Source organism: Podarcis pityusensis (assembly GCF_964106645.2).
Source record: "Podarcis pityusensis genome assembly, chromosome: 1".
NCBI lineage: Eukaryota > Metazoa > Chordata > Lepidosauria > Squamata > Lacertidae > Podarcis > Podarcis pityusensis.
Window position 1 is genome coordinate 60,676,696 of NC_138028.1, and position 17,911 is coordinate 60,694,606.

The 17,911-nt window shown below is 40.5% G+C and overlaps 1 protein-coding gene across 4 annotated transcripts in view; it reads left to right on the plus strand.

Annotated features, from left to right (window-relative positions):
* The window catches only part of NELL1 (neural EGFL like 1), a 391,785-nt gene that overhangs the window by 1,357 nt on the left and 372,517 nt on the right, over nucleotides 1-17,911 (plus strand). For all 4 annotated transcript variants that reach the window (XM_080983235.1, XM_080983238.1, XM_080983236.1 and 1 more), the window contains exon 2: nucleotides 10,269-10,397. In XM_080983235.1, the coding sequence (XP_080839361.1) occupies nucleotides 10,269-10,397 (129 nt within the window). The remainder of the gene's footprint in view (nucleotides 1-10,268; nucleotides 10,398-17,911) is intronic.

A 17,911-nucleotide genomic window follows, 5' to 3' on the forward strand; every position in this document is an offset into this window, starting at 1 on the left:
AGCTTGGCTTTTCACTGAAACTGTTATGTCGGATCCAGGAGGAGGATAAAATATAGGGAGGGAAAACGCTCAAGGATAAGATCAGCTGGAGATATTGAAATCGGATGCAGTGATCCTAGCTCATCACAATGGCCTTGATGAAAGAAAGAAAACAGCCACCATTAATCGGCTACTAACAGTTAAGGGCGCTGTGTGTATGACAAGTGGTCTTGCTTTTCCAAGTCTAGTTCTCAGTGAGAAATCTCCCTGTTCCCCTTTCCAGTTGAGTGCCGGAAACGTTCTGGACATTAACTTTCTGTTGCTTCCCGAAGATGAGTTCATTTGCTCGTTTTGATTATTATTTCTATTTTATAAGCTTTAATCTAGCAAAAATTCAGGAAATGAAAAGTTTGGGAAATCTTCCTAGGCATCCATCCTTCTTTTCGTTTGCTTACAAAGAAGGTGGAGAGGATTTTAAGTACTAACAGTGGAGAGCTTTAGGGAAATCCACTGCACACCACTTTAGAGAATGCAAGAGATCAGGTCCCTAAGGGTTTCTTTGACAGAGACAGAGGGGAGTACAAACAGCTGGTTTCCAGAATGCTTTCATTTCACATGGTGGGGAGCAATCTGCTTAATTCTGGCATTTATAATAGTGATTTGTCAGAGTACTCCTGTTCAAGAGGGATGGGAAAAAAGAACCTTCTATGTACATCTGATTACCCGCCCCCCTTCGCTTCCTGTCTTCTAGAACACACTTTAATTGAGACTTAACTGGAGCAAACTGCTTTTTAGGGCAATCTGATCATAATGTTGAAAGCCTGCAGAAGGAAGAAATGGATGCATGTGGGCTGCTATCCTTATGTCTTTCTCTCTTAACAAATATTTGCTACATTGGTTGCAGTGGGGGCCATCTTAATTAAAAAGGGTGCCTTAATAGGAATAGTTCTTTAGGGTTGTCAATCCTGTATGTGCAGTTAGGAGAATTAGGAAAATTTCTTTTAACAAAGGAATTAAACAGGAATAGTTTGGGCTTTTTGCTTGTTTCTTTTGTTCTCTTCCCACCTGTTTACAGAGTTTTTTAAATAGACTCTTTGCTTTATATGATTTTGAAGGAAGTTAAATTTCTAAATAGTTTTTTTTTGTAGATATTGCTTCCCTAGTTGAAATGAAAATTCAACATTTCAGTAATGCCCCTTATCCTAATCTGTGTCTAAACCCTGCAGGTATATGGCATACTTAGTAAGTTGCACTAAATTTAGCATGATTTAGACTGCAATCCCAACACCACTTACCTTGGAGTAAGCAGCACTGAATTCAACAGAACTTTTGAGTCAATATGGTTAGGGATTGTGCTGTTACTTCCTAAAGTAAAGCAACTTTAGGGTCAGTCTGGCGGGCACTCTTTTGGAGATGTCTGTGAAGAAAATATATTTACTTCTACAGATACACTACCAAGATTGCATAATTTGAGCTTGTATTTGATATTCTATCTATAGCTAGTTTTAAGACTAAGGGGGCAGATCCATCAGAACACCTGTGCTTAGGTGGCTCCTGGAATAAGCTTTTATAGTAGTTAGGTAGTTGGGACTTGCATCTGCACATATGATCCCCTTTATGTCAGCTTGGATATTTCACTAGTCAGAAAGGAATTAAGCAGTTTATTTCACTAGGGTATTGAAAACAAGTCTGTAAAGCACTTTACATCAAATGTGCTTTGGAGTGATTAATAAGTATGGTCCACAAATGGGAAACTCTTTGGGCACAAGTCATCCAACATTATGCAGTTTATAAATCCTATTCGTTTATGTAGGGGAGAGTGATAGCCCTCTTTTATGGAAATCACTGGGACTTGAGTGTTTAACCTTGAATGGTTGTATCCTTGTCTGTCTAGGCCATCCATGCAACTTGCTCATTCTTGAATCCTGTAAATATGATCTAATTAACAACCAGGTCTTTACTCGTAGATCCTCATGTGAATAAGTTATATGGATGATGAAGTTTGATGATATTTTCTCATCCATAAAATTACAGCAAAATGGTATGGCTTAGTTATGAGGTGAATAATTTGGAAAGTTGTGGTAAGCATCCTTTGCTATTTAGATTTTTGTCAGACAAGATTTTTTGTTTTGAAAGAAGTTTCATAATAGTTATCAGCAGTAAATATTGCATGAGGATGGTTAACTGTAAGTGCATTAAACCGAATGTTCCTTCTGTATAGGCAAGATGAAAGCAAAGAATTGTGACTTGGGGGTGCATCCATGAGATACTTAGGCATACAGCAATGAAGTGAAGCTCTTCTATGATGGTCATGTTCCAGGTAGCCAAGAGACTGATAAAAGCACAGTAAGGTGGCAAGACTGTATGGTTTTGAGTACAAATTGGTTACTTTAAAGATACTTTTTCTGTTGACATGAGTAATTACTTTCCACAATCCTGTGAAGGAGACAGTTTCTTCTCCCATTGCTTCGCGGCATATACTTTTGGGACATGATCATTTTCCAGATTTGCAAAGGAGGGAGAGTTTTCTTTGTCATTTAACTTAGCAGAAAGAAATTAATTATGGGGCCAAAACATTGCTGTATATATATGAGAGCCACCTTTGGTTTGAGCAACTCATACTTTGCTTGGATATTAACAGCCATGTGGATAGAGGCTGATTGTGTGGGACTGAGCATTGTGGTAGTGATAATTCTATGGGAAAGACGCATACAATCATCCCACCCTTGTGTTTGTCTTATCTAAATATGGCTCATGACTCACAGAAGAGCAGCTTTCAAAGCTGTTGGAGAAGCATTTAAAGGACCCCTTTTAATTATGTAGTTGATTGTTTATTTCTTTAGTATAAATCATTTTATGTCAAAATAGGCTTTCAATGTTTTACAAGCATAGAAACCAGTTATTTATTAATTGCTATACTGATTATATTACACTACAGACTTACTCTTATTTGGAGCAAAATTATTGTCAGGCAGATGCATATTACTAAGGAGCTGCAGTTCATATGAGCATAAGAGGAACCCTACTGGGTCAAACAAAAGGGGCATTCTGTTCATCACAGTGACCAACCAAATGCAAGCAAAATATGAGTAGAGTAGCATTCTCCTGTTTGTGATTCCCAGAAAACTAAGGCATACTGCAAGTAATAGAGCTGTTATGGCTAGTTGCCATTGATAGCCTTATCCTCCATGAATTTGTTTAACCACTTTTTAATGCTGTCCCAAGTTGGTGACTTTAATTGAAATCCCTGTATAAAATGCAGTCTCTTCTCAAAGGTCTCTTGCCAGTTTGTTATCTACTTGTCAACAGAACCCTTCTTCATGCCACAGTACATAGTACCAAAGGCTGGCCAGGAATATTTTGGTACTTGAGCCAGAAAATCCCCAAAGCATAGGTATTTCCCTGGGAGTGAAAATACAACAATGATAAGTTAAATAACTATCAGTTTGCTTTTCTTTCATGACATTTGGCATCATTCATCTGCCTGAAGTGACCACCTCACTCTGCTGGTGGTAGGGCTTTGCATGAGTGGAATTCGAGGTTAAGCCCCAGAAAGTGGCTTATTACTGTAAATATTTAGATACTGGAAATGGGTGATTGGTAACAAGTTCTCCGTTTTTTAGCATACCAAATCCCTCCCCCCCTCCCAATGAATCTTGCTTAAATGGTATAAAAATGCAGAGTGGGATTTTGATGCCAATGATCTTGTGTGGATGACTGCAAACAATGACATAAATAAAAAAAGTGTGCATGAGGAGCACCCATCCCATTATAAATACCCATCTGAAAGCAAGAAGAGGTCTGAGGGGCACAGCCACCAGGGGGAGAAAAGGAATGGGCTAAGAGCAGTGAGTGGGGAGAAAGAGAAAAGGAGAAAGAATGGAGATAAAAAGAATTGAAGAAATAAAGTGGAAACAGACAAGAGGACTAGAGGAAAGCTCGAAACAAGATATTGTCTTGTGACACACTTGGAACTGTATTCCAAGGACAATGACTTTGCTAACTGGGACTATACACCTCTATTTACAGCAGGAGCACTGGCTGCATGTTGTGAAAGTCTCTGGAATAAAAGGAATAGTTGACGGGAAATGTCTAGATCCTGTGCGCCCGTTGAGCCGCAACTATGCGTTTGCTGCGCTACTGGCAGTATAAATTTAAAACCGCTAGCATTGTCCAGGTCTGCAAAAATATCAGGTCTCTGGGTTCACCTGGCATTTCTCCTCAGCTCTGCCATTCATTATAGACCTTAGTTATAGTTACTGAAGATGGCAGTACCAGCCTGAAAGTGAAGTCAAATACACCTCTGTGGCTCTTCTCAACATCTGTTATGAATGAAGCCAGCAGGAGATTTAAACGCCAGTTAATACGGGATATCAATAAAATTCACACTATGCTTGGGCACTGCAGAATTAGTGTGTTAAATTTCCCTAAACATTTATGTAAGCTGAGCTGACTTTTATGTGACATAAACAACTTGCATGGCCTGTCTTTCACTTGGCATTCAAATATGCAGCCTGAGCCTAAACTGGCAGCATGTAATGTCACATCATCACGTAGACAGGGGTTCAGTAGTGATTTTTTTTTTTTAATGGTTGTGCAAACTTGCTTTTGTTGTGTGATGTGAAGAAATGTATGTAGTGTTCCAGTAAAGATGCTTAAGAACAGTTTTATCAGGATTCAGCTACCTAGTTATAATAGCTTATATTGAGTTCTTAATAATTTGTCTAGCTCTTCAAGATGTTCTTCACAGGGCTAACTGACCCTATCTTAAAAGAGAGCAAGGCAGGCAGCAAATTTTGGATGCTCATAAAGAGCACAAATTGCCAGTTGTTGTTGTTTTTCAAATGTTATAGCAGGGAGGAGAAAAGCAAACTAGTTTTTTTCTAAAAGGCCTTGGGCCTACCCATCTCTGCCAACCATGCATGAGATTAAGGGTAGCAATCCTATACCTACTTACCTGGGAGCAAGTCTTGTTGATATCTGTGGTGCTTAATTCTGAGCAGAGATGTTTGCCTGGTAAAAGAAGAACCCTTTAATGTTTTATTTCTGTAGGTTTTGGAACATACTCAAATTTTATCTGTGTAAGGCAGATGCAGGAATTTCTACAACCATATTGAAAGTGCCAGCATAGAGGTCTGACTTGCTGGTAAATCTCTGAAATTTTGAAATCTCCAAAACAGGTTCTAAATTTAAATGTTCATACACATTATATTTACCAGTCTATTCTTTTGTTTTTGTTTTAATATAAAAGTCATGCAGTTCTTCACCTGTTGTTTTTCTGGCACACAGAAAAATCTGTGCATCTCTGTAAGAAAAAAGCAGAGATATATTGTGTGCCCACAGTGTGTAAAGACACATCAGATTTGTTTTCCTTGTGGAAAAGAAACATTTTCGCAACCCTTTGTTTTTTTCATTTTTGTGACGCAGAGATCATTTCCTTATTGTAAAATCAAAATGTGAGTTGGTCTTAAATGAGCCACACATCTGTTAAAATAGTATTCTGTATAATTGTATAGTATTAAAAAATGCAGCTGTAAAAAGTACGGTACTCTATAGTAGAATGGATTTTGGGCAAGCTAGCTGACAAGGGTCCCCAATTCACAAATCCAACAGGAGCAAATCCTCAAAGACCAAAATAACCTTGTGGAGACTAAGGATACCCAGGCTTCTGCACACATCGTTCATAAACTTTAATATCTAGGTTCAACTTTGAAAGCATTGAGATCAGTTGCAGTTTTACTATTCATTTCATGGTTGGAATTTATTCCTTTGTGTTTATTTCATTTTAAATCACTGGAAAAATTCAAAAGGAACAGGGGTGATTTCTGCAATACATCCAAGACACGTGCCACATTACATAATTCATTACGTTGGCTCCCCCTTGTAAAATTCAGCTTTACTGATCTGTTTCTGAGTCTGTTGATCTCGTTGGAATAGTGCATAATCACCTGCAGAGCAGTTTTATGAGTCTGCTGCTATCTTTTATTCCCTAGACTAAGTAGATGCAGAAACAGCTTTCATTCTGACCTCTGGGCATAAATATCCACTCATATCTTAACTGATTTATTTTTGCATGGGAAAGATAAACAGCTACCACCAAAATATGAACAAAATAGCCTGTGGGATATCCAACATTAGACATGTTTGAAGTAGAACCATTAAAATCAATGGACTTAAGTAAGTGTAGCTCTAAGAATGTAGCCAGAATGCTCTCCTGGAACCCTTGTAGTCTCATATACAGTGGTACCTCAGGTTAAGTACTTAATTCGTTCCGGAGGTCCGTTCTTAACCCGAAACTGTTCTTAACCTGAAGCACCACTTTAGCTAATGGGGCCTTCTGCCTTTGCCGCGCCGCCGGAGCACGATTTCTGTTCTCATCCTGAAGCAAAGTTCTTAACCTGAGGTAATATTTCTGGGTTAGCAGAGTCTGTAATCTGAAGCGTATGTAACCTGAAGCATATGTAACCCGAGGTACCACTGTACACATATTTATATTACATATTCTTGATAAAATTTCGGAAATGGCAGGTTGTTGTTGTTTAAGTGTGAGATTATTCACATTTTGCAGAAGTTTATTCCACATATGTGGAAGCCTGCTACTGTATATGGGGCTCTTTTGCTGCACCAGTGAAATGGATTTTAATGTGTGGTGACCCTTCCAACAGCCACAAGTCTAGTTTTTGTAGTCTTCTTTCCCATCAATGCCGAGGAGGAAACCTTGTACTTTGTAAATAAATGAGGGCATGGGTCATCTGTGTGGCCAGGACTGTATTCCTACCGAGTAATAAGCTCCACTTAATTCAATTAGACTTGCTTCTGAGAAGAAATGTACAGAATTGCATTTTATGAGACTAAGGTCAATGTAGTACCAAGGAGATCGTTCTGTCAGCTAAGGAAATCAGCTTTGCTTGCCTGGTAGAACTCCCCTTCCTCATCCCTGCCTCTTCTTGGGGTTCTCTCAACCCTACGAGTGAACTTGGGGGAAATGAGGTGAAAGAGAAGGGAGAGTCCTTGTGCTGGTTTTCTCTAGCAGAATGGGATAGTTGAATCTGACACTAGGATGTGATGGTACAAATATAGTCTTAGCTCATCAGTTTCCTGGATTGGATACCTTTACATTGATTTTCAGCCATAAATGCCCATTGCCCAAAATTGTAACAGTGCTGTCCTGTCTTACACCATTGCTGTGCTGAAATACTTGCTGAAAAGTCTGTATACATGTGAGAACTCTAAAGTACTTTATAAATACGTGCTGCTGGTGTTATAGAAGGACAGCACAATACTGAATTGGGTGGAGCTGTGGGTCAGACTATATGTATGACTGGCAGTTCTGTGAGTCTCTCTACCCCCCTCCCCACTTTTTAAATTTTAAAAGCAGCTGCAGGCGGCTAATTGGGAACAGAAAATTGGTGGATGTAATAGTGTGTGCTTAACTCTTTACTTTCCTGCTGTTCATCCATTAAAACCCCCAAATGGCTTTTGTCTCTATGATTGGGAACGTAATTTGTGATGGGTTTTATTAGGTAGGTGAGGGAATATAATTAACTATATTTTGTCCCCCTACAGAACCCACATATGTAGGTTAACAGGCAGAAGGATCAGCTTACTGCTTGCATTTAAATGTGGGGCTGAGAAAAGTTTTAATCCCATTTTATGTAGTTTAATTGAAAGCATAGGTGTTAGCTGTTAGGCTGAGCTCCTCCTTTGTTACAGCGTTTATCAGCTGCAGACTGAAAAGTAAGTTTAAAACATATAGTTTATTCACAGACAAGCATTTATCCTTAGCAGCAGCAGTAGCAGCAAAAATAAATGCAGGTAAAAGACTTGTGTTTACAACAAAAACAGCTTCAGGCATGGACTTGATATGGGAGCAAGCAGTCAGATGTCCCCCTCCATGGCTGGTTGAAGAGAAAGAGAAAGAACAGGAAATACTTTTTTGTTTCTTCTCTTCCAAGACAGGAGGGGAAATATCACCACACAGAGCCTTCTCTACCAATTATGTTTTTATGGTCTGAGTTCGCCTATCATCAGTACAGATGTATGGTTTTGCTATCATGAATATGCATTGTTAGATTTGACTGCATATCCCATAATTTGGGGTGTGTGTGCAATTTTAGAGTGATCAATCAGCAGAAAGGGAAAGGATTAAGCACACCCTCTTCTCTGGTTCTCATTTGTAGGAAAATGTTGTAATCAAAAATATAATAATAATTATGAGGAGGACGCAGGTGGTGCTGTGGCCTAAACCACTGAGCCTCTTGGGCTTGCTGATCAGAAGGTCGGTGGTTCAAATCCCCATGACGGGGTGAGCTCTCGTTGCTCGGTCCCAGCTCCTGCCAACCTAGCAGTTCGAAAGCACTGCAAAAAGTGCAAGTAGATAAATAGGTACTCCTCCGGCAGGAAGGTAAACGACATTTTCATGCGCTGCTCTGGTTTCGGTGTTCCGTTGCGCCAGAAGCGGCTTAGTCATGCTGGCCACACGACCCAGAAAAACTGTCTGCAGACAAATGCCGGCTCCCTCAGCTTGTAAAGTGAGATGAGTGCCGCAACCCCAGAGTCATCTGCGACTGGACTTAACTGTCAGAGGTCCTTTACCTTTACCTTTAAACTTATGGAATTGTACATGACATGTACTACTAATCCCTTCTCCTGGTATATTTTCAGCCAATCTTTCATGTCTTTGGATGTTTTACTAAGCTGCCTTTTCAGTTTTTTGTGGGAATATGTAGAGTTCAGTTTCACAGCTACCTAACCCCTTTATAAACTGCTTTTTTGTTGTTGGTAGGAATCGTAACTCTGTAGTTTGCTTATGTGGAGCACAAGGAGACAATTGCAGTGTCAGAAAGTTGCAATAGAAGAATCAGGACTAAGGGTTAGGTAGCTGAAGAAAATGTCTTCAGAAGTTTGAGCCTCTGGTGGTTTGTGAGTGGCAGCTATACATGTAGTGAGTGGCGTCAGCTTTGTTAATGCAGTGCTGATTGCCTGCTTGAATAAGGCAATGTATTAAGTCCTTGTTATAGCACATACGTTGCAGTCCTCTGACATCATGCAACTGCATCTTCGAGCAAAACCTGACAGTACTGGCAGTCTGTTACTGCACTATGGAAGGATTGTGTGCACACACCTTGGTGTGTATTACTTTAAGCAGTTATTACCTTACACGGCTCCTTTGAGAGGTCTAGCAGGTCTAGCTCCTTTGCCTAGCAGGGTGATCTGTATAACAGTATCATACTGGAATGGCAACCATTGCATTTTTTAACCTGCAAAATGCACAAGTTGAAGCTGTATCAGGAATCTGAATTTCCCAAGTGAGGGAGATATAAAAACAGTGGTACCTCTGGTTACGGACTTAATTCGTTCTGGAGGTCCGTTCTTAACCCGAAACTGTTCTTAACCTGAGGTACCACTTTAGCTAATGGGGCCTCCCACTGGCTTCATGCCACCAGCGTACGATTTCTGTTCTCATCCTGAGGTAAAGTACTACTTCTGGGATAGTGGAGTTTGTAACCTGAAGTATTTGTAACCTGAGGTGTTTGCAACCTGAGGTACCATTATACTGGGTTAGTCATAGTTAGAGTATGAAATCAATGAATTTCTTAATAATAACTTAAATTGCTGCCAATGAGTGTACTCTTAAAAATGACTTGTTTGGAACCAGCCTGCAGTTTGGATGTTTTCAGGAAAAACCACAGTGAATTTATGCATCCTGTACTTGAGCACCAAGATAATGTTCCAAATGCAGTAGTACATTTTTGCCTTTGGTGAAAACCCGAACTAGAAAAGGCAATATACAATGTTATTTGTCCAAGTTGCATTCAAAATACTTGGATAATCCAATGAAAGGAATTAATGCAGGCCGCAATATATGAGCTACTAAAGTGTTTTAGTGGGTTGTAAGTGTGTGTATAAGACTCAGTCCTTGGTAATAGCATATCTCATTAAACACAGCCATTACTTGCCCAATACATTACAAAATTCTCCATCCGATCTCTGTTTGTCTTCATGTTATTCATCTTTCTAGTTCTTAAGATTTGTTTAATTGCAGGGCTCATTTATCATGTCATGCTGTTGCATTAATGATGGTGCTTTATTGTGCCCTGTCCCATACGGTAAAAAAGATCTGGAAAGATGGGAGTTCAGTTTCAGTTAATGCAGTGGATCATTTTTGTTGCTTGTAGGACTAGGGCTATTTAAAAATGGGATGTGGCTATAGCACTGTTCATGGTTGCACAGTGTATGTAGTTATTTTACTTGAATTAAAAATTAAAACCTGACTTCTTTTCAACCAGTTGTAGGCCTTGGAATGGACCCCAACCTACAAATTGATATCATCACAGAACTGGATCTAGTCAACATGACTATTGGAGTTACACAGGTGTCTGGACTACATAATGCCAGTAAAGCATTTTTATTTCAAGGTAAGGTTAATATCTTTATGTATTTAACAGGAATGAAAGTGCGATTAACTAATAATTTGGAAGACGGACATTTTTCTTGCATATGAAGCATGTTCCTTCCCTCACCAATCTCTGTCTTGGTATCTTAAAAGTAAAGTATATCAAAACTACTGTCTGTAGACAGTAATGATGCTAAATAGCTTTAATACTAATTTTATTTGAAAAGTTTTTGTTTTGTTGCTTGAACACATTTATGTTTGAGGGGGCTGTACTGTTGCCACATGAGAGTTACTGGTGCAGCTGCACGGATACGCCACCCCTAGAGTTCTGCTACATAACTCTGCCGGTATAGCAGCCCAAACAAGGTGGGGATGTGGCCAGGACAGATAAAGAGTAGACACCACCATAATAATATATAAATACACAAATAGTGGATCATTATATTGACCATGGAGCTGATGTGAAGAGGAAAATAAAATATTGTCCTCCTACCCTTCTGATGTCTCCACAGTGAAATATAGTATTCCAGTCAGGACCCAATTACAGTGGTACCTCGCAAGACGAATGCCTCGCAAGACAAAAAACTCGCTAGACGAAAGGGTTTTTTGTTTTTTGAGCTGCTTCGCAAGACGATTTTCCCTATGGGCTTGCTTCGCAAGATGGAAACGTCTTCCAAGTTTGTTTCCTTTTTCTTAACACCATTAATACAGTTGCGACTTGACTTTGAGGAGCAACTCATAGAACGCGGTGTGGTAGCCTTTTTTGAAGTTTTTAAAGACTTTGGTGATTTCTGAAGCTTTTCCAAAACTTTCCCGACACCGTGCTTCGCAAGACGAAAAAAATCGCAAGGCGACAAAACTCGCAGAACGAATTAATTTCGTCTTGCGAGGCACCACTGTACAACCCCATACCTGCCAATGTTTTTCAGCAGAAAATTGAGACACAGGTCAGCTGGCTTGTGCAAGAGCACACACCGAAAGATGCGAGAGTCAGTTGGCCACCTGCCCTGCCACAGCCCCTACCTGGCAGCTGCTCACTTTCTTCCCTCTTTGCTTGCTTCCTCTGCCCGTGCTGCACCTCATGCAGCCATGACAGCGTTGGTGGCTTTGGCAGTGGCAGAGAGGGGCCGACAAGAGCAATGCTCCCCTGCACACAAGGGTTCTGTTTCATGAAGGGTTCCCCTGCTATAAGTGCAAGCGCTGGCTGCAAACACCGACTAATCCTCCTCCTGTGCTTGCTGGGGGCGCTGGAGGGGGAAAATGGGACATTCCCAGATGAAATCAGACGCCAGGATTGCTTCTGTAATTCTGTGAATGTCTCAGGGAAATAGGGACACTTGACAGGTATGCAACACATCAGCACCAGGATAAAAACCCTAGAAAAGAGGACCACAACTGAGATGATAGGGTGTGTAGCGTGGGACTATATCTGTCTAGTCTTAGGTCATGCAAGCACAGGGCATATATGGGGGAACCCTGGTGAAGAGAAACAGGGAGAATATGCAGAGTGCCTAAGTGTCCATTAAAGATCTCTGGGTTAAGATAATGAGGGGGAAGTTCTGTTGGTGGTCCCCACACCAAAGAAATTTGTGTGGTGGGGACCTGTGGGTGGGTTTTCTTGGTAACAGCCCCATTCCTTTGGAATAACCTGTGTATCTCACTAGGACATTGCTGTCATTTGTCACCCATTCAAGACACACTGCTTTGCTTGGGCTTTTGGGAAAGGGTGAGGTATATTAGATTGGATTTTTATTGCTGCTGCTCTTTTGTTTGCCTGGAATTTATGTTGGCTTGTAGAACTTTGGTTTTAATTCTGTGTATTACTACCCTGGGAACTTTAGGTGAAGTGCGGTCTATAAATATGGTTGATAAATAAATAAACAACTTGGCCTCACAACTCTCACAGAAACTTGAGCTTATTGCTAACACTTCTTTGCCTCAAACATTAACAAGTACCTTGCATTGGGACTCCAGTCAGAAACATACAACAAGAATATAGTGTGTGATGGTAGTAGGATTGGTTACATGAGTTGTTTGTGAGACAGGAAGGAACAGTTAAAAAGGTTATTTGGCCCCTATAGGAGCTATACTATTGAGTGTGGGAATCCCTCCCCATTCCTTGCAGTGTGGTGTTAAGCCCTGGATTCAAATCTGAAACCCCCTATATATAAAACCTGTGCTGGTCCTTCAGGCTAGGGCTACTCTTCAAGCCATTGTGCTCCTTATGCACATGACTGGGTAATAAGGTGAGGAATGCCTACGGCGTGTCTTGTTTTCAGTCTGCTGGTGTGATTGGGAGTTAAAAAATTGCTCTGTGGTGTCTGCATTGTGGGTTTGAGGTTGAGGGTGGTCCCTCTGGCAAGACTTTTCCTGGTTGCTACTATTAAGTGTGTGGTTTTGTGGCTTCCCTTGTTGCCTGCCTGGTCTTTCCTTTTACCTGCTAGGTAAGGGAAACTTAATTCCTCCCTCAGTGGAACTTTTCCAAAGTAGGGCTATGTGTGTGTGTCTTCCAGCTTTTTGGGTCCTGTGTCTTAATGCTGTATCTTTCCCTCTCTTTATGTGCTGTGATCAAAAGTTATACTCATAAGCAGTGTGTGGTATAAGGTGAACTGAACTTCTGTGTGCTGTATAGCTCTTTGTTGCTAGTGTTTTTGTGCCTGTGATGCAGTGGCTCACGCACTGGAAGCTGTCATGACATAACTATATCTGGCAGGATGTGTGTGCTTTTTGTGTAGGACAGTGGTATGGTAAAAAGCAAACAATATTTTTGTCTTCACTTTTCCCACCCAATCAGTAATATGTCTAAAGCCGCCCAAATGTTTGTCCTAGAAAACATATCTATATGAATGTCTGTTTACATATAAAATGTACATTTGTTTATATGGACATATGTAAAGTACAGTGGTACCTCGGGTTAAGAACTTAATTCATTCCAGAGGTCCGTTCTTAACCTGAAATTGTTTTTAAGCTGAAGCACCACTTTAGCTAATGGGGCCTCCTGCTGCTGCTGTGCCGCCGGAGCACGATTTCTGTTCTCATCCTGAAGCAAAGTTCTTAACCTGAGGTACTATTTCTGGGTTAGCGGAGCCAGTGTGGTGTAGTGGTTAAGAGCGGTAGTCTTGTAATCTCGTGAACCGGGTTTGCATCTCCGCTCCTCCACATGCTGCTGCTGGGTGACCTTGGGCCAGTCACACTTCTCTGAAGTCTCTCAGCCCCACTCACCTCACAGAGTGTTTGTTGTGGGGGAGGAAGGGAAAGGAGAATGTTAGCCACTTTGAGACTCCTTAGGGTAGTGATAAAGCGGGATATCAAATCCAAACTCTTCTTCTTCTTCTGTAACCTGAAGGGTATGTAACCCGAGGTACCACTGTATTCTGAAACATCTTAAAGTAATTCCAGAGTATATTGGGGTTGGGGAGAGGGAGAGAGGAACTGGCTGGTGTAATCTGCAGCTATTTTCAAGATGTCTGTAATCCAAAGCAGGATATGGGGACAGAGCTGGCTTCTAGAGAAGATATCTGAAAGTATCTTCTTCTTGTTAAGTAGTGTTTGGATATGAGACAGTGTGGTATGAAAATTTATATATACATTTTAATGTTCCAAGTACTTCACATAAATTATCCTGGTATTCTGTAACATGGACCAGTACTGTTATCCTAGTATTGATCATGTGTATATGAGAAAACGCCTAGCCTAGGTGAAGCTATACTCCACATTAGTCTCTTAGCCATTATCCTACATAATATGGAGTGTTAGTCTTAAATGGGGAATAATCTGACAGTGCATGGGTGAGGTCAGGGTGATGTCAGTTTGATCACAGTGCTCAATCTCACCACTATCCTGCTCCTTCCCTGCACTGTCCTGGCAAATGGCAGCACTTCTCCTCATTGGCTGCTTCTGGCTGTATCCAGATTGTGTGTTCCTGCTTACAGAAGGTCCTTTGTTTTTCCCTCCTTCTGTAGCCCTTCCACCCTGTACCACTATTTTGAAGGGTCCTTAAGCCTCCAAAGCAGTTCTTATTAGGATGGGGGTTAGAGCAGATAGTGGCATCACTGACTGATATAGTGATGGAGGGCTCCACTGGATCAAAGAGCCTTCTGTCAGTGGAGGGACACAAATTGTGTACAATCCAAACACTGTTATATTATTTGCATACTATAAAAACTTAACGAATATTTACAAATCAATAATGGAGCCACTTGGTAATTTTCTCTTCATTGTGGTCCACCTTGTTTATGGAGCTATGCTCCATAACCCACATCAGAAGGCTTATGTAAACTAGAATAATATATTTGAGCACGTGGCAAGTACCTTTCCCTCATAAATAGCAACCCAACAGCAACCTGCTGCTATTTCTCTGGAATCAGAGACATTTCTTACCAATCTTCTTGATCTTTGGCATTTCTCACGGTCTCAATTAACTGTTCATACTGAAGTGTAGGCCAACTGGTGTCCTAATCTCATTCCTAGCAAAGCTGGAGGATCCTAGCAAAGCTAGAGGATAAACATTTTAATAGTGTTGTGCTTCGTGATCAAGCTGTGTAGTTAACCTATTCACAACGTGGAGTTCCATGCAAATCTGTAAAGTGAACTAGAAAAGTTGCAGCATTGTAAGGGAGCAGGGAATGGTTTTATGAACCCACTCTGGGTTAGTTTGTGATGTAATCTGTTCACTGCCTTCATTGACCTATCTGCTGCTTTCGACTCAATCAATCGTAACAGACTGTGGGAGAAATTCTCAAATTCTATTATAGACCCATGACTATTATTATTAATTGGTGAACTGTATAGTGGTATCGAAACACAGTTGTAATGATAGGAACATCAAAATGTAAAAATGTAAAAATATTACAAGTGTAATGCTTGACCCAGCAGGAAACCATCAATTTCAATGAAATAGCTAAATTAACAAAAAAGAAGAGAAACCTCTGTTGTCATTGCCCCATCACTGCATCTGTTAAAGCACTGTGATCCATAACTTAATCAATGTAAAAATTCCTATACATTTCCACTTTATTTATATCAGCATTATCTGCATGCAAAAAGAAAGGCACTCAAGATGTTTAGAATTGATTTTTCTTAATAGTTCTGTTCAGTTTTATCATGCTTAATAAGATTATATATAATGGCAGCATTTTTTAAAAAAGTAAAAGCCATTGTTTCACTATAGAATCTGTTGAGACTTTCCATTGTTTTGCTGCAGATAGTATCTGCATAATTAATTTCTTATGAGTTGGATATCCTACTTCCTTCCATCTTCCGTTCAGTAGCACAAGCTGAGGTAACAAAAAGGCCAAAAATGGATTGAACAACCATGTCAGTTTTCTGCCAAAACACCCTTTTACATGCCCATTAGACATGAATGTACGTATCTGCCTAATTTTCCCCAAACTTCAATGCAATTTATGTCCAGTGACACAGAATCCTGTACTGAATGAGAAGAGTTGCTAGGATGGGTGGGAGGAGGAACTAGCAGCAGTATAAAAATGGTGGGCGTGGATAGGTTTAAGGGCGCTTTGCCATGCCAAATCTCTTTCTTTGAAGTTGAATTTCTTTGGACGAAGTTGGTGTTGGGAATTTGTTGCACACATATTTGTTCTGTATAAGAATAATTGTAGACAATCATTGCTCTGAGTAGAGTACCTGTAGGATACAGGTGCTTATCGTAGTTGAACTAGGGAAGGCCGGGGTGAGGATGAAAGGGGCATGAAAGGGCCTGCAAAATAGAAGGAGGGGTGGTTTCATAATTGGGCGGAAGTTGAAAAGGGTAGTGAGTAGTTGTAATGTGTGGTGAGAAGAATACAGAAAGGGCTTCAGGCACAGGGGTGGGAAGGTGAAAAGTGAGCTCAGTAGTTCTAGAGGGGCCAAGGGGTTAATTTGGGAGGAATAGTGGGGTGTTTGCGAATGGGGCAAGCAGAGGTACAGCCCCTGGTAGTTACTATATTTAAAAAAGATATTAATTAACCACATAAGTTTGTGCACTGCATATTCTTGTAATAAAGAATGTGGTAATTTTAATATAGGAATGTATTTTTTAAATGGGTACAGTTTACTCTTTAACTTATTGATGCCACTTTAAATACCAGCTGCTTTTTTTTCTAAACCAGGAAAGCTCCGAGCAATAGTTGCCCCTGTTTAAACTCTTTTGCCAGATTGCCTTTGTAATTACTTCATCGCAGTTAAGCCATACCAAAACTGAGGGCCTTTGCTGAAGTCTCAGTTTCGTTCCCTACTGATGTAATTGAAGTGCAAGTCTGTTTTTTTGCCATGCTCTTCTGGAATCATCCTCAGACTCTCCTAACAGACCTAGCATTCCCATTTGCCTCATTGCATTTCCCTCAAAATAAATAAAAAAATTGTCCAGTAGCACCTTAGAGACCAACTAAGTTTGTTCTGGGTATAAGCTTTTGTGTGCGCACAAAAGCTTATACCCAGAACAAACTTAGTTGGTCTCTAAGGTGCTACTGGGCAATTTTTTTATTTATTTCGACTGTGTCAGACCAACGCGGCTACCTACCTGATTCTTTTCCCTCAGCACTGTGGACAGGTCTCTTCAGCCTAGGGTAAGTGGTTCAGCTTCCCCAGTAAGTCTTCAACCACCACGCCACTTTCTGCCTTCCTCTCAGGTCAGACAGCTGCCTTGGATGCAGCATTGACCTGCATCTCCATAGACTGTTGAGAGTTCAAAATGACCCCCAGGCTGCACACCTGGTCCTTTAGGGGCACAGCCCCCAATACCTGCCCACCTCCTAAACCTGCAACTACCAACTAGAACATGTATATAGTATACCATTCTTTTGCATACTGAGGGTTCTCTCCCCAACCCCTAATCACCTGTCTAAAGTCCCCAGTGACAGTTAAACCTGCAGTCATCTGACCAGGATGGAAGACTTCCCCCATCAAACACACTATAAAGTAAATTATTATTCAAAGGACAGACTACATTACACAATATCATTTAGAACACTGCTTAAATAATCAGGATTCCATTACAATATTCTGCAACCCTGTTAAGGAAGTTATTTGAAAGAGATGTCTTTGTTCTAAGACTTAGGTGGTTGAAGAAATGAGTTGTGGGATGCTGTTAGATGCGTATGCTATAGTATAAGCAAGGAGGTGTTTTTCACCCAACTCACAGCAGAATCCTAGCCACATCTGTTCAGAAGTAAATCCTACTAAATTCAAGTGGGTTAGGATTTCAGTTTTCTTTAATAGAGCAGATATTTTTACATTAGGCATCATTGTGTCTGTTTTTTGGACAGTTTCTAGCGTTTCTAGAGACTTTTAGGATGAATTCACAGTTTGCAAGTAGCTGTGTAGTGACTTTTGAGCAGTTACCATATTTTTCTGTGTAAGACTAGGGTTTTTTCCTTAAAAATAATGTCAGAAATTAGGGGGCATCTTATACTCTGGGCCATCTCCCCCCATTTTCTTAAATCTGAGTCCCCCAAAATAGGGGGCATCTTATACATGGGGGCATCATAGACGGAAAAATATGGCAGTTTAATGAATAGGTAAAATACTATGGCGGTGCCC